This window comes from Vipera berus, assembly GCF_964194415.1.
Source record: "Vipera berus genome assembly, chromosome: 2".
Lineage (NCBI taxonomy): Eukaryota > Metazoa > Chordata > Lepidosauria > Squamata > Viperidae > Vipera > Vipera berus.
The window spans coordinates 214,585,728-214,599,177 of NC_138203.1; the positions used below are offsets into that span (position 1 = coordinate 214,585,728).

The following is a 13,450-nucleotide window of genomic DNA, read 5'->3' on the forward strand; positions in this document are numbered from 1 at the left end:
ATTTTGTCATAAAGAAATTGACTCAGGTCCTTTAACATTAAAGGCATGCTAACGGCCTTGTTTTGCCCTGCATGTCATGCTCCACCCAATAAAGGAAGTTAAGAGATTCTACCAATGAAATGCACTCAACTCTCTTCTCTTTCAAAGAAGACCCTGTCTGGTTTGGGGATTTAAAGAGGTTCTCAAAATACCTTCTAAGTAAAAAGAATTGGAAAAAATATACTGTGTAAATCATGGCAGCAGCAATGATGGTAGGTAATACAGAATTTAGTTACCGTATGTTTACCTTTTCTGTCTCCTTTTTTCTCAAGTTGCAAGCTGCAGAGATAATATTCACAAAAATGGAGTGTTAATTTTTCCACTCCATGTTTAACTTCTCAAGAACTCATTTTGGTTGGGGAGCTAGGCTGATTCATACATTGGAAGTGAAGTTCTGCTTTGTATCATACAGGACTTCAGTTAAATGCAATGGGATACAGTATACTTCCAAGCAAGTAGACATAGTAAACCCTTCTAACCTGGCATGTATTCCAAACTCTGATCTTATACAGCCTAGATAAATCGGAAGACCTACATTATATGACCTAAACTGCATAGAAAGCTTTTCTATGATTTAGCTAACAAAGTTCCTGTATTCCTAACTAGAATGAGGGATTTCCTGTACCTTTAAGTACAACAAAATACTCTGCATGTTGGGAAATCTTATTTCTTGTTACTGTAATGGTGCTAGTAGGCCTACTAAAGGTGCTGAATCTATGCTAGGAGAACAAATAAATTGTGTCTACCATGCTATATACTGATTCTACAACACTAAATGGAGAAGGCTGACGAAACAGGAATATAAAGTTTCTGCTTATGAAAACAATTCTCAAGCTGTTGCTTAAAGAAAACACAAGCAGGCCCAAGGTAACTTTCCTAAACTAGTGAAGGGATTTTATTACGCTTAAGGCTGATATTAGCAATATTCAGGGCTTTTTTTGTCATAGAACCCTCAGAACGGACTTCCAGCACCTTTTTTGGTTGGAACCTTGTAGGGTAGGCAAGGTGGGTTGTATGACATGGGTGAGTTCCGGCACCTTTTTCTTTTACAAAAAAAGCACTGGCAATATTGATATTAGTAGTGATACTTTGTGTGTGTGTGTGTGTGTGTGTGTGTGTGTGTGTGTGTGTGTGTGTGTGTGTATTGGGAAATTAGTTATATAAAAGCAAATGTTTCATGCTTTAGGTACAGGAGATTGCTTACATGAAAAGAGCAAGGTAAGGGGAGGGGGGAAAAGGAGTTATGGATGGAGCCTGGGTTGCTGTGTATGAGTCATCATGTAGGAATTATTTTTCTTCTCCTTTTGGTTCCTAGTACCAAGACCGGATCTCTTTGTTCTGGAAAGGTATAAAAGGTGGAAGACATCTTTCCTGGTTGTTGCCTTCATCTCTCTACCAGCCACAAAGAGAGATGTGGCCACCCAACTCTATTCTGATCAAAATAAAAGTTGTTTGCTTGCTGAAACCTCGGCTCAGGAGGGGTTTTTTTTTTGGCTCTTTTAAATTCCTGAGTAATGCTGGGGCAATTGTGAGGCTAAGTGTAAAACCTTACAACCAGCTAATATGAAAAAGAGGCCATCAGCTCATTGGGCAGTAAGATTTCCTTCATAGCTCTATTTACTCTCCTTAGCTCTTTAAACAAAACCTGCAAAGTCTTAACAATGTCAGCATTCTTCTCTGCTTGCCTTAGGGATTGTTGTGTAAAATGAAGATGGTATTAAAGTCTGGGGCATTAAACTGTTTGTTTTCCTGTTACTTTGACTAAAGATTTGGAAAAAGTTGGACATTTGGCAGCGTGTAATGTTGCTAATAGAGTTTAGCCAAGAATTGCCTTGGTTTATGCACTCTGTTTTTTGTCCTTTGAGATGGTGGCCCAGTCTTTCCCAGGAGATGTTTCATGTCTCAGGAACTAGGTCTGTTTGGGATCAGGAATACATGAAACTATGGAGTAGTTTTTCCTTGGGGTTAGAACAGGTCTTGGGGGAAAAATCTTAGTATACTTGGGATATGAAACTTTCTAAACTTTGAGAGATATTTTGCTTCTCCCATTCTGGAGAAAAGGCACATAGATATGTTTTGTCTATTAATGCTGTATGTCCAGATAAACGCTTTCTAGTTTTGCATTTGCTCTTGAGAAAGAACATGGGCCTGAAATATATGGGCTTCTCAATTTCTGAAAAATCTATGGGCTTTTCTTTAATCTGTAATGCCTTATTGCTTCAGGGTTCATCATCTTTAGCCTGTGTTATTGTTTAGCCAGTAAAAACTTCAGGAAAAAAATTGGGAAAAAATGAATGTCCTGTCAATTGCTATAGCATTGTTCCTTTGTTCAAACATTAGGCAAGCACACATGAAGAACATCAAAAGCACAAGACTAAGGGAGGAGAGACAGTTGTGGAGCACATCACCAAGCACCCGCTACAGAACAGGTATTAGCAATAAAATGGGGCACACCATTTTATTTTATTATGTCCAATGTCCAGATCTTGGGCTTCAATATTCTTTTTTCTTACCTGCCATTCCTTTTATGAACTATAAATGTCTTGAACACATACATCTAAATGTCAGTAAAGGAAGCATACTGTATATATTTCCAAGAAATGTTTGGTGGTTTGTTCTCAAAGAACAGTTAAGAAACTTCTGTGCATCTGCAGAGTTTATAGATATCACATAGGAAAATACTTTCAGCTTCTGGATATATTAACTGTCTTCGGCCTTCTTTCTCTTATTAGTAGGAATCACATTCTTCAAATAATGTATTTGTTCATTATCAAATGCTTAAGATCATCCAACTTTCATTTTTATAGTTTTTTGCAAGAAAAGGAGAAATGGTGAAAAGCCTGATTTTTTTTCAGGTATTCTAGAATGAAAATTTAATACGGTATGTATTGGTTACAAATATCAATTCTGATTACACTTAGACTGAGCTGAGCACTTATCAGTTCCACAAGATAAGCCTTAAGAAGCATGAGGATAATCTGGTTTAGTTTTTAAAGACCATATCCCTGACCTGGTTTAGTAACTTCACTGTACCTTCCTTTAATTCATAGGTGGGCCTTATGGTTCTTCAAAAATGACAAGAGCAAGACCTGGCAAGATAACTTGCGGCTTGTTACCAAGTTTGATACTGTGGAAGACTTCTGGGCGTGAGTGTATCCTTATCCCCTTCTGCGCACATTAATATTTGTGTCATACAATCCCAAAGAAGTAATATGATTGTAGGTTACATCATTTAGCATGTGGATCAAACAGCAATATGTTCACATTGGTCAGAGGAAAAATATAGAAGATTCTGGAGAACTTCTGTATAAATTATTAATACTACAAATGCCATTTGCTATTTTTTCCTACACTGGTAACAAATATGGGAACTTGTTAGAATATAATTTACTGATATAGAGAAGGATCTCCTTTATTCCAATGCCTTAGGGTATCTGTAATTCTGTAAGTAATTCAGTGGATGCAAAGGTTTTCCTAAACAAATCAGTTATGGAAAACCATTCTTTCCTACATGGCATTTAGATCAATATTAACTTCCTGATAAAGAATTCTTGGGGTGCACCTGCATTTGAGATGCAGTCTGGATCCTCATTTTCAGGGGAGTGACTATCTTAGCCTACAGTACTGCAGCAAAACCAGTCCTATATTGTAACTCCCAAGTGAACTGCAATCTACAAAATTTGATGCCAACTCTGTGGGCAATGCCAGTAGCACCCTTCTTGTAAATTGCTGCAAACTTTGGAACACAGGAACTCAGTGAAGCATCCAGAGGTCTTCTAGTTAATAAATAACAGGGTATTATTGTTGTTGTTGTTTAATGACATTAATCCAGTTTCCTATCCCAAGCTACTAATTGTCTTGGAGCAATAAAATACCCTACCTCCCCAACTTCACACAAAAAGGAAAAATACATAGTTAGCAGGCCTCTTTTCCATCCATCTTTCTAGAACATCTTGCATGCATCTGCTGCTGTTTACAAAAAAAAAAAATCTGAGCAGTTGCTGAACAAAGAAAGTTACTGGGAAGTTATTCTTCTTCTAATGCATTTAAAACGACTACTAAATGTATTGCAACTCTGACTGGTTGATAATTGACCCCTGAATAGAAGAATTGTTATAAAATACTGCTTTCACTGATGCCTTGACAATTGGAAACGCATTGGATTACAAAAACCATATATAAAGATAAGAACTATATAAGATTTGGTTGCTTGGATTTTGAGATTGGCTGGTTTGATAAGCCTAATTACAGATACTATGGTACTGGTGAAAGATTATTTGGAGGGGGAAGATGAAATGGATATTGCATATTTATCTAAAAGGGACAGGAAACCTTATCTAATATTCTCTTCTGAAAGATCTAACCTGGAACATCAGAGATCAGCAGGAGTAATACTCCAAGACAAGACAAGTACTTTTCAGGAGGAAATGTATGCAATGCTACAACAGATTCAAATGACAATAATTTCAAACCACGATGAGATCAAAAACAACTTTGATGATATAAATGAGCACATCTTCAATCTAAACTTACAATTAAAAAACTCTCAGAAAATGATAAAGAATGAACAAACAAATCAGATAACAGAACATAAACTAGAAGAAAGTGACTTAAACAGGGAAGCTACAAATGAAGAGAACTACAACTTAACACAAACAGAAAATATCTACAAGATTTTACCACAACAATGAAAAGATATTTTATCCATCAGAATTTCAAAACAAATTCGAGGATAAGAAAGATTTAACAAATTGGATTATAGAGCTGCCAGGAAAATCATCAGAGTCTGGGAGACAAAAAGCATTCCTGGCAAGTGGAATATACTAACTTGGAAAGTTATTTGGCAAAAGAAGAACGCTAGAGTTAGACTTAAGAGATCTGATTTGACTTACCAGATGGAGTACTACATGATTAAACATTTGTTTGAGTATGGTTAAAAGAATAGATAATTTTGGATATTTGTTGTTGTTAGTTGCGAAGTCGTGTCTGACCCATCGTGACCCCATGAACAACGTTCCGCCAGGCCTTCCTGTCCTCTACCATCTTCTGGAGTCCATTTAGACTCACGCCTACTGCTTCAGTGACTCCATCCAGCCACCTCATTCTCTGTCATCCCCTTCTCTTACCCTCAACCTTTCTCAGCATTAGGCTCTTCTCCAGTGAGTCCTTCCTTCTCATTAAGTGGCCAAAGTATCTTGGATATAAAGGGGACCTATAGTAAGAGGGATAAGAGATATAACCAGTATAGTATTTTTTACATTATATTAAATGTTAAAATACTGAGATGATGTATGTGAATGGAAAGTCTGGACATTTAAAGGTAATTAATTTTGAGAGAATTATGACCAAGAAGAATGATTTCAATACTGAGGGGAAATTAAGCTTAAATAAGAATTTTGAAAACAGGACACATAGTGACCTAACAAGATGACCTTTATACATACAATTGAAACATAAGTTAGTTAGAAAAGATATTATATATGGATGTCATCATTATTTGTACAAACACAAAAAATGTTTATATCCAACCTTGTATGCATTGAAAATATTAAGAATTATATTTATCTAATGTTAACAAAGGAGAATACTATTGGAAGAAAGGAAGATCAAGGAAACATACCATTAATTAATATATTGATCATGGAATTATAGAGATTAATCATTATTGTTTTTTCAAATATATGAACCCAGACACCCCACTGTTTACTAAGCACTAAAGATTGTTATTGTAAAAAAATCAATAAAATATATATTTTTAAAAACAATTGCTAAAAGTATAGCTGATTGTAATCTCACAATCAGGTGCTTTCCCTAGTAGCTGTAGCTGTATTTAGATATAATTATAGTGGAGGAGAAAGGGAAGATATATTCTAAGGACGACCTGCAAACAGTCACTAGGAATAGGATGTTGAAGATTGCCAGTGATAAGGAAAAGGAGAGATGGTCCTGGAGTAGCAAACCACCACCACCACTTTGCACACAAGAGAAAGAAAAATTGCTAGCCTCCACATGGAAAAGGAAAAAAAATCAAGGATCAGTCTTGCTATTTACTGTGGAAGAAAGGGGGCAGATGAATCCATTTTTTGTCCACCCTGGCTTCTTTTGCGTGAGAAGAATCTGCAGACACAAAATACTGTAGTCTGCATTAATCCTGCCTGAATGTTAAAATGGAATCAAAAGGATGGTGTATATTTGTCTGATCATATGCACCCATCCTCCCAATTCAGGGCAATTGCTGTGATGAGACATCTGTGAAACCATTGAGCCAACTCTCCCCTTTAAGGGCCTGTAAAAACAATGTTAAAACACCTAAAACACAAAGAGTGAGCCAATGAGAAAACTGTTCACCCATAACATCATTCTTCCTTCCTTCCTTCCTTCCTTCCTTCCTTCCCATTGGTTCATTCTATAGAGCAGTGATGGCAAACCTTTTAGAGACCCAGTGCCCCAAAACTGGCCCCGCCTGCCCCCGCTCCACTCCCGCTCCACTCCAGCCAGGCCCCGCCCACCCGCAGGGCCACCACTGCCTCCACGGCCTGCTGCAGATTGCCCAGGTGGCCCAGCAGTGCCATGGCGGCCATGGCCTCTGCCCGCGCCCTGCAGCATCATTTGCGCATAATGGGGCACAAGGGTGGAGTCTTGTTCCTGCTGCCCAGATGCCATGTCCTTGGCTGCACTGCTCCATGCAGGCTGTGCTTGGAGGACGACTCTGCTCTGGGGGGGCTGCTGGTGAGGAGGGGGCCATGGGGGGAGGTGGGCCTGGGGCGACAGCATGAGTGCCCACAGAGAGGGCTCTGAGTGCCGCCTCTGGCACTCGTGCCATAGGTTCACCACTTCTGCTATAGAGAAAATTCTAGGAACTGAGTACTTTGCCCTTGTTCAACTATTCCTTAAATAATTATGAAGGTAAAATGCATAGCACTGACATTGTTTGGAAAATGAACTGTATCTCCTTGCTAAAAATGTCACCTGAAGTATGTAAAATGCAGCTAGGCCAGCAGAGTTAATAATGCTTTCCTGTGTATGGATGTGGATTTAGTGAAAAAAATTCTGTGTTAGGGTTTTCGAGATACCTATGCAATTTTGGTTTCTTATAGAAATAAAGTCATTGAATTATATTGCTAACGTCTCTCTCCTGTTCTTGAAATTGCAGGCTATATAGTCATATCCAACTAGCTAGCAAGCTGACGTCTGGCTGTGACTACTCTCTTTTCAAAGTAAGTTCTCTTCCAGGACTTGTTAAGCCCCAACAACCTGACCCCAAACCCACTGAATTGTGACATGAGGGTCTCCTATATGAAGGTAAACAGAGAGTAGTATACTTTGAATCCCTTTATTGTGAAGCTTAAATCTCTCGACTTGTGCATTGTTCTAATATAGGACTTTATCTGCAATAATTATGCTGGCTGGGAAGTCAGTATATTTGGAAGTTGTCCATATTAGGGAATAATGATTTAATTTTATGCCTTACTTGCTGGCATAAAACCAGTGCTTTCCATATGAATGTATCTGTAACGTAACACATAGTGAGAATGTGTATGACTCACACACATCCATTAGGTAGGCCAGACCAAGAAATCAACAGCAAGAATCCTAAAATTACTTTTACTGAGACTGATTGCAAGTCTGTCGCTGTTGTCCCTCCTCCTTTTCTCCTTATAGTTTAGTGAATTAGGATGGTGCCTGTCTGAATTTCTTCCAAATGTTATCTGGACATTCTGGACTTAAAACATGTTTTATTTTTTGTTGCTTTGGCAACAAAACTTGAATATCTTCATCAAGATCATCTTCCTTATTCTGTACATGGCAAGCAGTTATTATTTGTAGCATTTTTCTTTCAGGATGGGATTGAACCCATGTGGGAAGATAACTGGAACAAGCACGGTGGTCGTTGGCTTATCACATTAGCCAAGCAGCAGCGGCATACAGAACTTGACCGTTTCTGGTTAGAGACTGTAAGTAAGCAGAATACAGTTTATATCTTTCCCCCTGCTCCATTAATTTCTGAAACCGGGTGGTTCTCTGGATTGTGGCCATATTTCTGTAATGCAGGGGTGTCAAACTCAATTTCATTGAGGGCCGCATCAGCATTGCGGTTGCCCTCAGGGGGCCGGGTGGGTGTGGCCTGGGTGGGCATGGCCTACTGGGTGGGTGTGGCTAGAGTGTGTATGGCTTACTGGGTGAACGTGGCCAGCTCTACATCGTTCGCATCAAGGGTGCCTATGGGGGCCTGGGCAGGAGTGGGACAGATCTGAGGGTCTCTGGAAGAAGGAAGGTCTCTGGGCCAGGGCCAAGGCAGCGGGGGACGTTCCCTCACTGTGTCCAGGAAGGCTTCGTGGGCCGCATGAAACCACTTTGCGGGCCGGATCCGGCCCCCGGGCCTTGTGTTTGACATGTCTGCTGTAATGGATCTAAAAGCTCATCTCTGTCTCTCTTTAGTAGATACAGCTACTTATATAATTGTTCCGTTTCAGTACTTTTTTCCACAAATGAGACCACATTCGCTTATTCGGAGATGGGCAATATGCCCTCAGACTAATTTAAAAAGTGTTCAAAAGGAATTAGTTAGACATCTGGTGTGCTTCCCTTCCCCCTCTTTTCTAACAGCTTACTGGGCAGAAGAAGAAAAACGTATTGGAAAAGAGAGAAAAAAGATGTTGAACAGAGAGGGTGTAACCTTGAACACAGTAGGGCTACCAGATATGGGTCACACAAATCTAGATCTTTGGATGGCAACTAAGAGAACTAACTAACTACATATAGGAAACTGTATTTTTTTTGTTGAGGTTGTGTCTGCCATTTGGATTCTTGCAGCCCAAGAATGTAGACACATATTTGATTTAAGCATTTTTCACTTATTAGGTTCATAGTGTGTAGAAAAGGCTAGTTCTTATTTATCTCTCAAGATTCTATTCTTCCCCCCCACCCAATATCAATATTAAACTCTTCAGGGCAGGAAAAACCTGGTACATCAGACGAATGCTAATATCTGGTTCCCTGTATATTTCATGTGGATTTTCTTCCTGCTCCTTTTTTGTAGTTGCTGTGCTTGATTGGAGAGATGTTCTGTGACTATAGTGATGATGTCTGTGGGGCAGTCATCAATATTCGTGCCAAAGGGGACAAAATTGCCATTTGGACACGGGAGGCAGAGAACCGGGATGGAGTAATTCATATTGGGTGAGTGTCACCTTCAGAGGGCCTTCCCAGACTGAGGAATGTACTTATCTGAGAGATGGCCTTTTCAGTGGCAGGTCCCATGGACTTTAGAAAGTCTGATACCATGTTTCTTGCCCTTTTGGCACCTAGGAAACAGATTAATTCTCCTAGGTGTTCTCTCTCTCTCTCTCTCTCTCTCTCTCTCTCTCTCTCTCTCTCTCTCTCTCTCTCTCTCTCTCTCTCTCTCTCTCTCTCTCTCTCTCTCTCTCTGTCTCTCTCTGTCTCTCTCTCTCTCTCTCTCCCTCTCCCTCTCTCTCTCTCTCCCTCTCTCTCTCTCTCCTTTTACTTTTTCTTCACATTTTAATATATCTTATGGATTTCACTTTGTATTTTGTATTTTACAAAATGTATGTTTTTATTGTTTTTCCTTTTTCATTGCAATTCTTTTATTGTAAGTGGCTCTAGATTTATTAAATGGGATTTCTTTAAAAGGAACCATAAGAAATGTGTGAAATAAAAACCAATGGGGATTGATATCTTTAATGGCGCTCACACAAAATTACTTTGTTCTCTTTTTCAGGCGTGTGTATAAGGAACACCTGGGCCTCTCTTCAAAAGTGGTAATTGGTTATCAAGCTCATGCAGACACAGCTACCAAGAGTGGCTCCCTTATGAAGAACAGATTTGTTGTGTGAGCTCACTAGGCTTGAACTGAACCCTTGGCAGGATGGCTAAAGATGAGCTGCATGAAGATTTAGCATGTAACTACTCTTCCCATTAAAATGTAACCAAGCATTCTGGATTCTTGACTGGACTAGAGTTATATGGAAAGCATTTATACTTGGGGCAAAATCGTTCCTGTTGCCCTCAGTTTTAAGCTAAGTTTAAGCCTTTAACCTAAGATAATGTCACTTAAAGCAGAATGTGCTTCATGTAACTTTCTAGTTCTATGATCAGAAAAGACTTAAATGAGGTCAAAAGGATTGTGAGAACTACTTGGTACCAAGGCAGCAGAAGAGCTTGCCAAGAAACAGAACTTGCCTCTTTGCTTCTAATCTGTTCCCTAAAACTAGGCTTCCTTCAAGTTTTACATGGCTTCTGGGTGAGATACTACATAGAAAAATACTTTATTTTCAGTAAAAAGATGTAATGTTTTCCTATTTCCAAAGGCAATGCATTTTATGAAAAAGTGGTTCAATCATGCAATTTTTTTCCTGTTGAAGATCTATGTACAGGGCTTAAAGGAACTCAGTGTTACAGAACCAGTTCTCAAGTACAGTTTGGGTATAGCACATAAACATACTCTGGTGTTGCTAACTTCAGCCACCAGCGTTTAAGCCCTTCCTCTGTCAAGATACTGAATGAGCTGGGTGCAAGAGCCCTTGAATCGGAAGAAGCAGTGATAGCCAGTTTACCCTGAAACAGTTTGTGTAGCTGTGAAGAATGCTACACAGCTGATTTGAAGGGCAATGAGTTGACTTCCTATGATTAGCCTCTGCAATTGAGATGACTTCAGGTTTGTGCTGGGCAATTCAACACTGCTATTCATTAATTGCTATGAATAATGCAAGCAACAGGATGCAGCCCTGAAATGCCTACATAAATATGGCCATCTGCAGTGGAAAAAGTACAGCCTAAACGAAACAATTCTACAGGATGTATGCACATATGGGTGCATATGTGCGTATATATGTACATCTGTAGGGGTGGGAATGAAAATTGATGTGTTCCAGACCTTACATGATCATACTAAGTTATAAAGACCAGACCAAAATCAAAACCCACTTTTATCTCTGCTAGAACAGCCATTAGCAGTATTGTTACTCTCTTTGGTGTGGAATCTAACTTAATATGCTACCCATCTCACATCTATTTAGAGACAAAGATATAGTAACTTTCAAATCACAGAACAAACTCCAAAGGCTTCAGATGTACCTAAATTAATTGATACCACTCTCTCCAGATAAAGGCCCATTCTTTGCTATTCTTTTACTAACACAAATGAAAACCAGAGCATTCACAGCTTATAACAGATAGGATTTTTTGCTCAGGTCTTTTGGCCTCCGGCTCATGGAGATAATGGATAATGGATTTTAATGATTAACAAGAACATCAATGATTATACATCAGAAGTCTCTTTCTAACTTTTATTTTTTTTAAAATTGCTTAAAATATTTATATATGGGAACTGCATGATTGGATTAGGTTAAATAGAGGTTAATTATAAAAACAAAAAAAAATACATCCTATGTGGAGAACGCCCACTGCAGCTTTAATCCCTGTGCTCAGAATTTACTACATAAAGTTTATATGGGTTGCTAATGGATAACTCTATTACTCAGTTATGTAGGTGGGAAGCTTTTTTTAATGAGTACATTCCTGTTACATATTAAATAACACTTGTGCTAACATAATAGAAGAAGAAAGAGGAAAAGTGAATTATTAATAAATGTTAAGTGGCAAAGAAATGGCAAAATAGGGCCTTAACGATTTGTCTACTAAAATAGCTGTCAAAAGGAAAACTCACTCAGGAACTGAGTAGCTAAACTGACAGGAAGAATATAGTAAGGATGGGGGGAGGACCTTTTTGTGGAAGACAGGAAATAGCCAAAGTTAATATAAGAAAGATGTGAAGAAGTATTGTATTTCAACATAATGTAGTAGTAGTCCATCATTAATCATCTTAGGGATGTGCTTGAATGACGTTTTATCCTTTATTTGAACATCTCTCCCCACTTTTTCTTATTCAAAGACAATGATATCTATATAATTATGGAGCACACATACAGAATAGAGTTGGAAGGGACCTTGGAGGTCTTCTACTCCAACCCCTGCCCAAGCAGGTGACCATATACCATTCTGGAGAAATTGCTGTCCAAACTCTGCTTATAAACTTCCAGTGATGGAACACCCACAACTTTTGAAGGAAGCCATTGATCGTTTGTTCTCACTGTCAGGAAATTTCTCCTAGGTTGATATTTTTCCATCTGTTACTTCTTGTCTTGCCTTCAGGTGCTTTGGAGAATAGGTTGACCCCCCCTCTTCTTTGTGACAGCCCTTCAAATTTTGGAAGACTGCTATCATGTCACCCCTCGTCGTTCTTTGTTAGATTAGACATACCCAGTTCCTGCAGCCATTCATCATAAGTTTTAGCCTCCAGACCCCTAATGATCTTCGTTGCTCTTCTTTGCACTCTTTCTAGAGGCACATTTTTGTATTATGGTGACCAGAACTGGACATAGTATGTCAAGTCTGGTCTTACTTCGGAAACCTCAGAAAAATGTGATTTGGGACCTGACCTCAAAGTTATGACTACTGCACCGCATCCGTGGTCTCATTGCAGTTTGGGTACTTGGCACTTGGCTTGCATTTACAATGGTTGCAGTATCTTGTGGTGATGTGATCTGATTTGCAACCTTCCCAGCCAGCTTCCACAACCAAAGTCAATTGGGGAAACTTAATTGGATTCACTTAATACCATGTGATTTGCATAATGACCCCAGTAAAAATGGTCATAAAACCAGATCCAGCCCTGCGATGATTCGTTTAATGACTGCATGACTTAGCAAACAAATTCTGGTCCCAATTGTGGCCGTACATTTTGACTACCTATATGAACCTGATTATTTTTATTTATTACTTATTGAATGTCTTTTTTTCTAGGAGATTAAAACAGTGACATCACTTCTATTATTACCCCACAACTCTATGATGGGCCAAGAAAACATTTGCATCTAAAATGCCCAGTAAGCCTCCGTGGCTCCAGCTGTCTCAACATCTAGGTCTCCTGAGCCCCCCTCCAACACCTGAACTAATATTACTAATTCCTGTTTATTAATGCAAAGTTCTCTCTGGATTTAATTTTTAAAATGGAGATCAAAGAGTATTCTTCTGTTAGAATAAGACACATCTTCAGCAGTTGGTCTTAGATGTCATGAAGGGCAGCAATGTTTGCTCTATTCTGCTCTCTCACGACAGAAGCTCATCACCATTTTCCCTTTAGTACTTGCCTAAAAGGGCTGTTTTATCTGTACATAGTGTGCATTTTTTTTTGCACAGAGCTCCCCAGGTGGGAGAGGTCACTGGGACACCAGCAGGTTGACTGGAATTTTTTTGTGACTAAAAGGGGCTGCTTTTTGTGAGATGATAATAATGGAAAGTAAAAAAAACCCCAACACTATAGTCTAACACTCTAACTGAAGCATTAAGTGTAATGTGTATACCTTCCCTTACATCCCATTCCTCTGGGGTA

The 13,450-nt window shown here is 39.0% G+C and overlaps 1 protein-coding gene across 1 annotated transcript; it reads left to right on the top strand.

Annotated features, from left to right (window-relative positions):
* Positions 1 to 233: 233 nt before the first annotated feature.
* On the top strand, positions 234 to 9,893 carry EIF4E1B (eukaryotic translation initiation factor 4E family member 1B; the record flags this gene model as incomplete). Its single annotated transcript, XM_081316398.1, has 7 exons — positions 234 to 251; positions 2,380 to 2,468; positions 3,090 to 3,185; positions 7,193 to 7,256; positions 7,881 to 7,994; positions 9,080 to 9,219; positions 9,779 to 9,893. The coding sequence occupies 7 exons, from the start codon at positions 234 to 236 to the stop codon at positions 9,891 to 9,893; spliced, it is 636 nt and encodes a 211-aa protein (XP_081172524.1).
* Between the last annotated feature and the right edge of the window lie 3,557 nt (positions 9,894 to 13,450).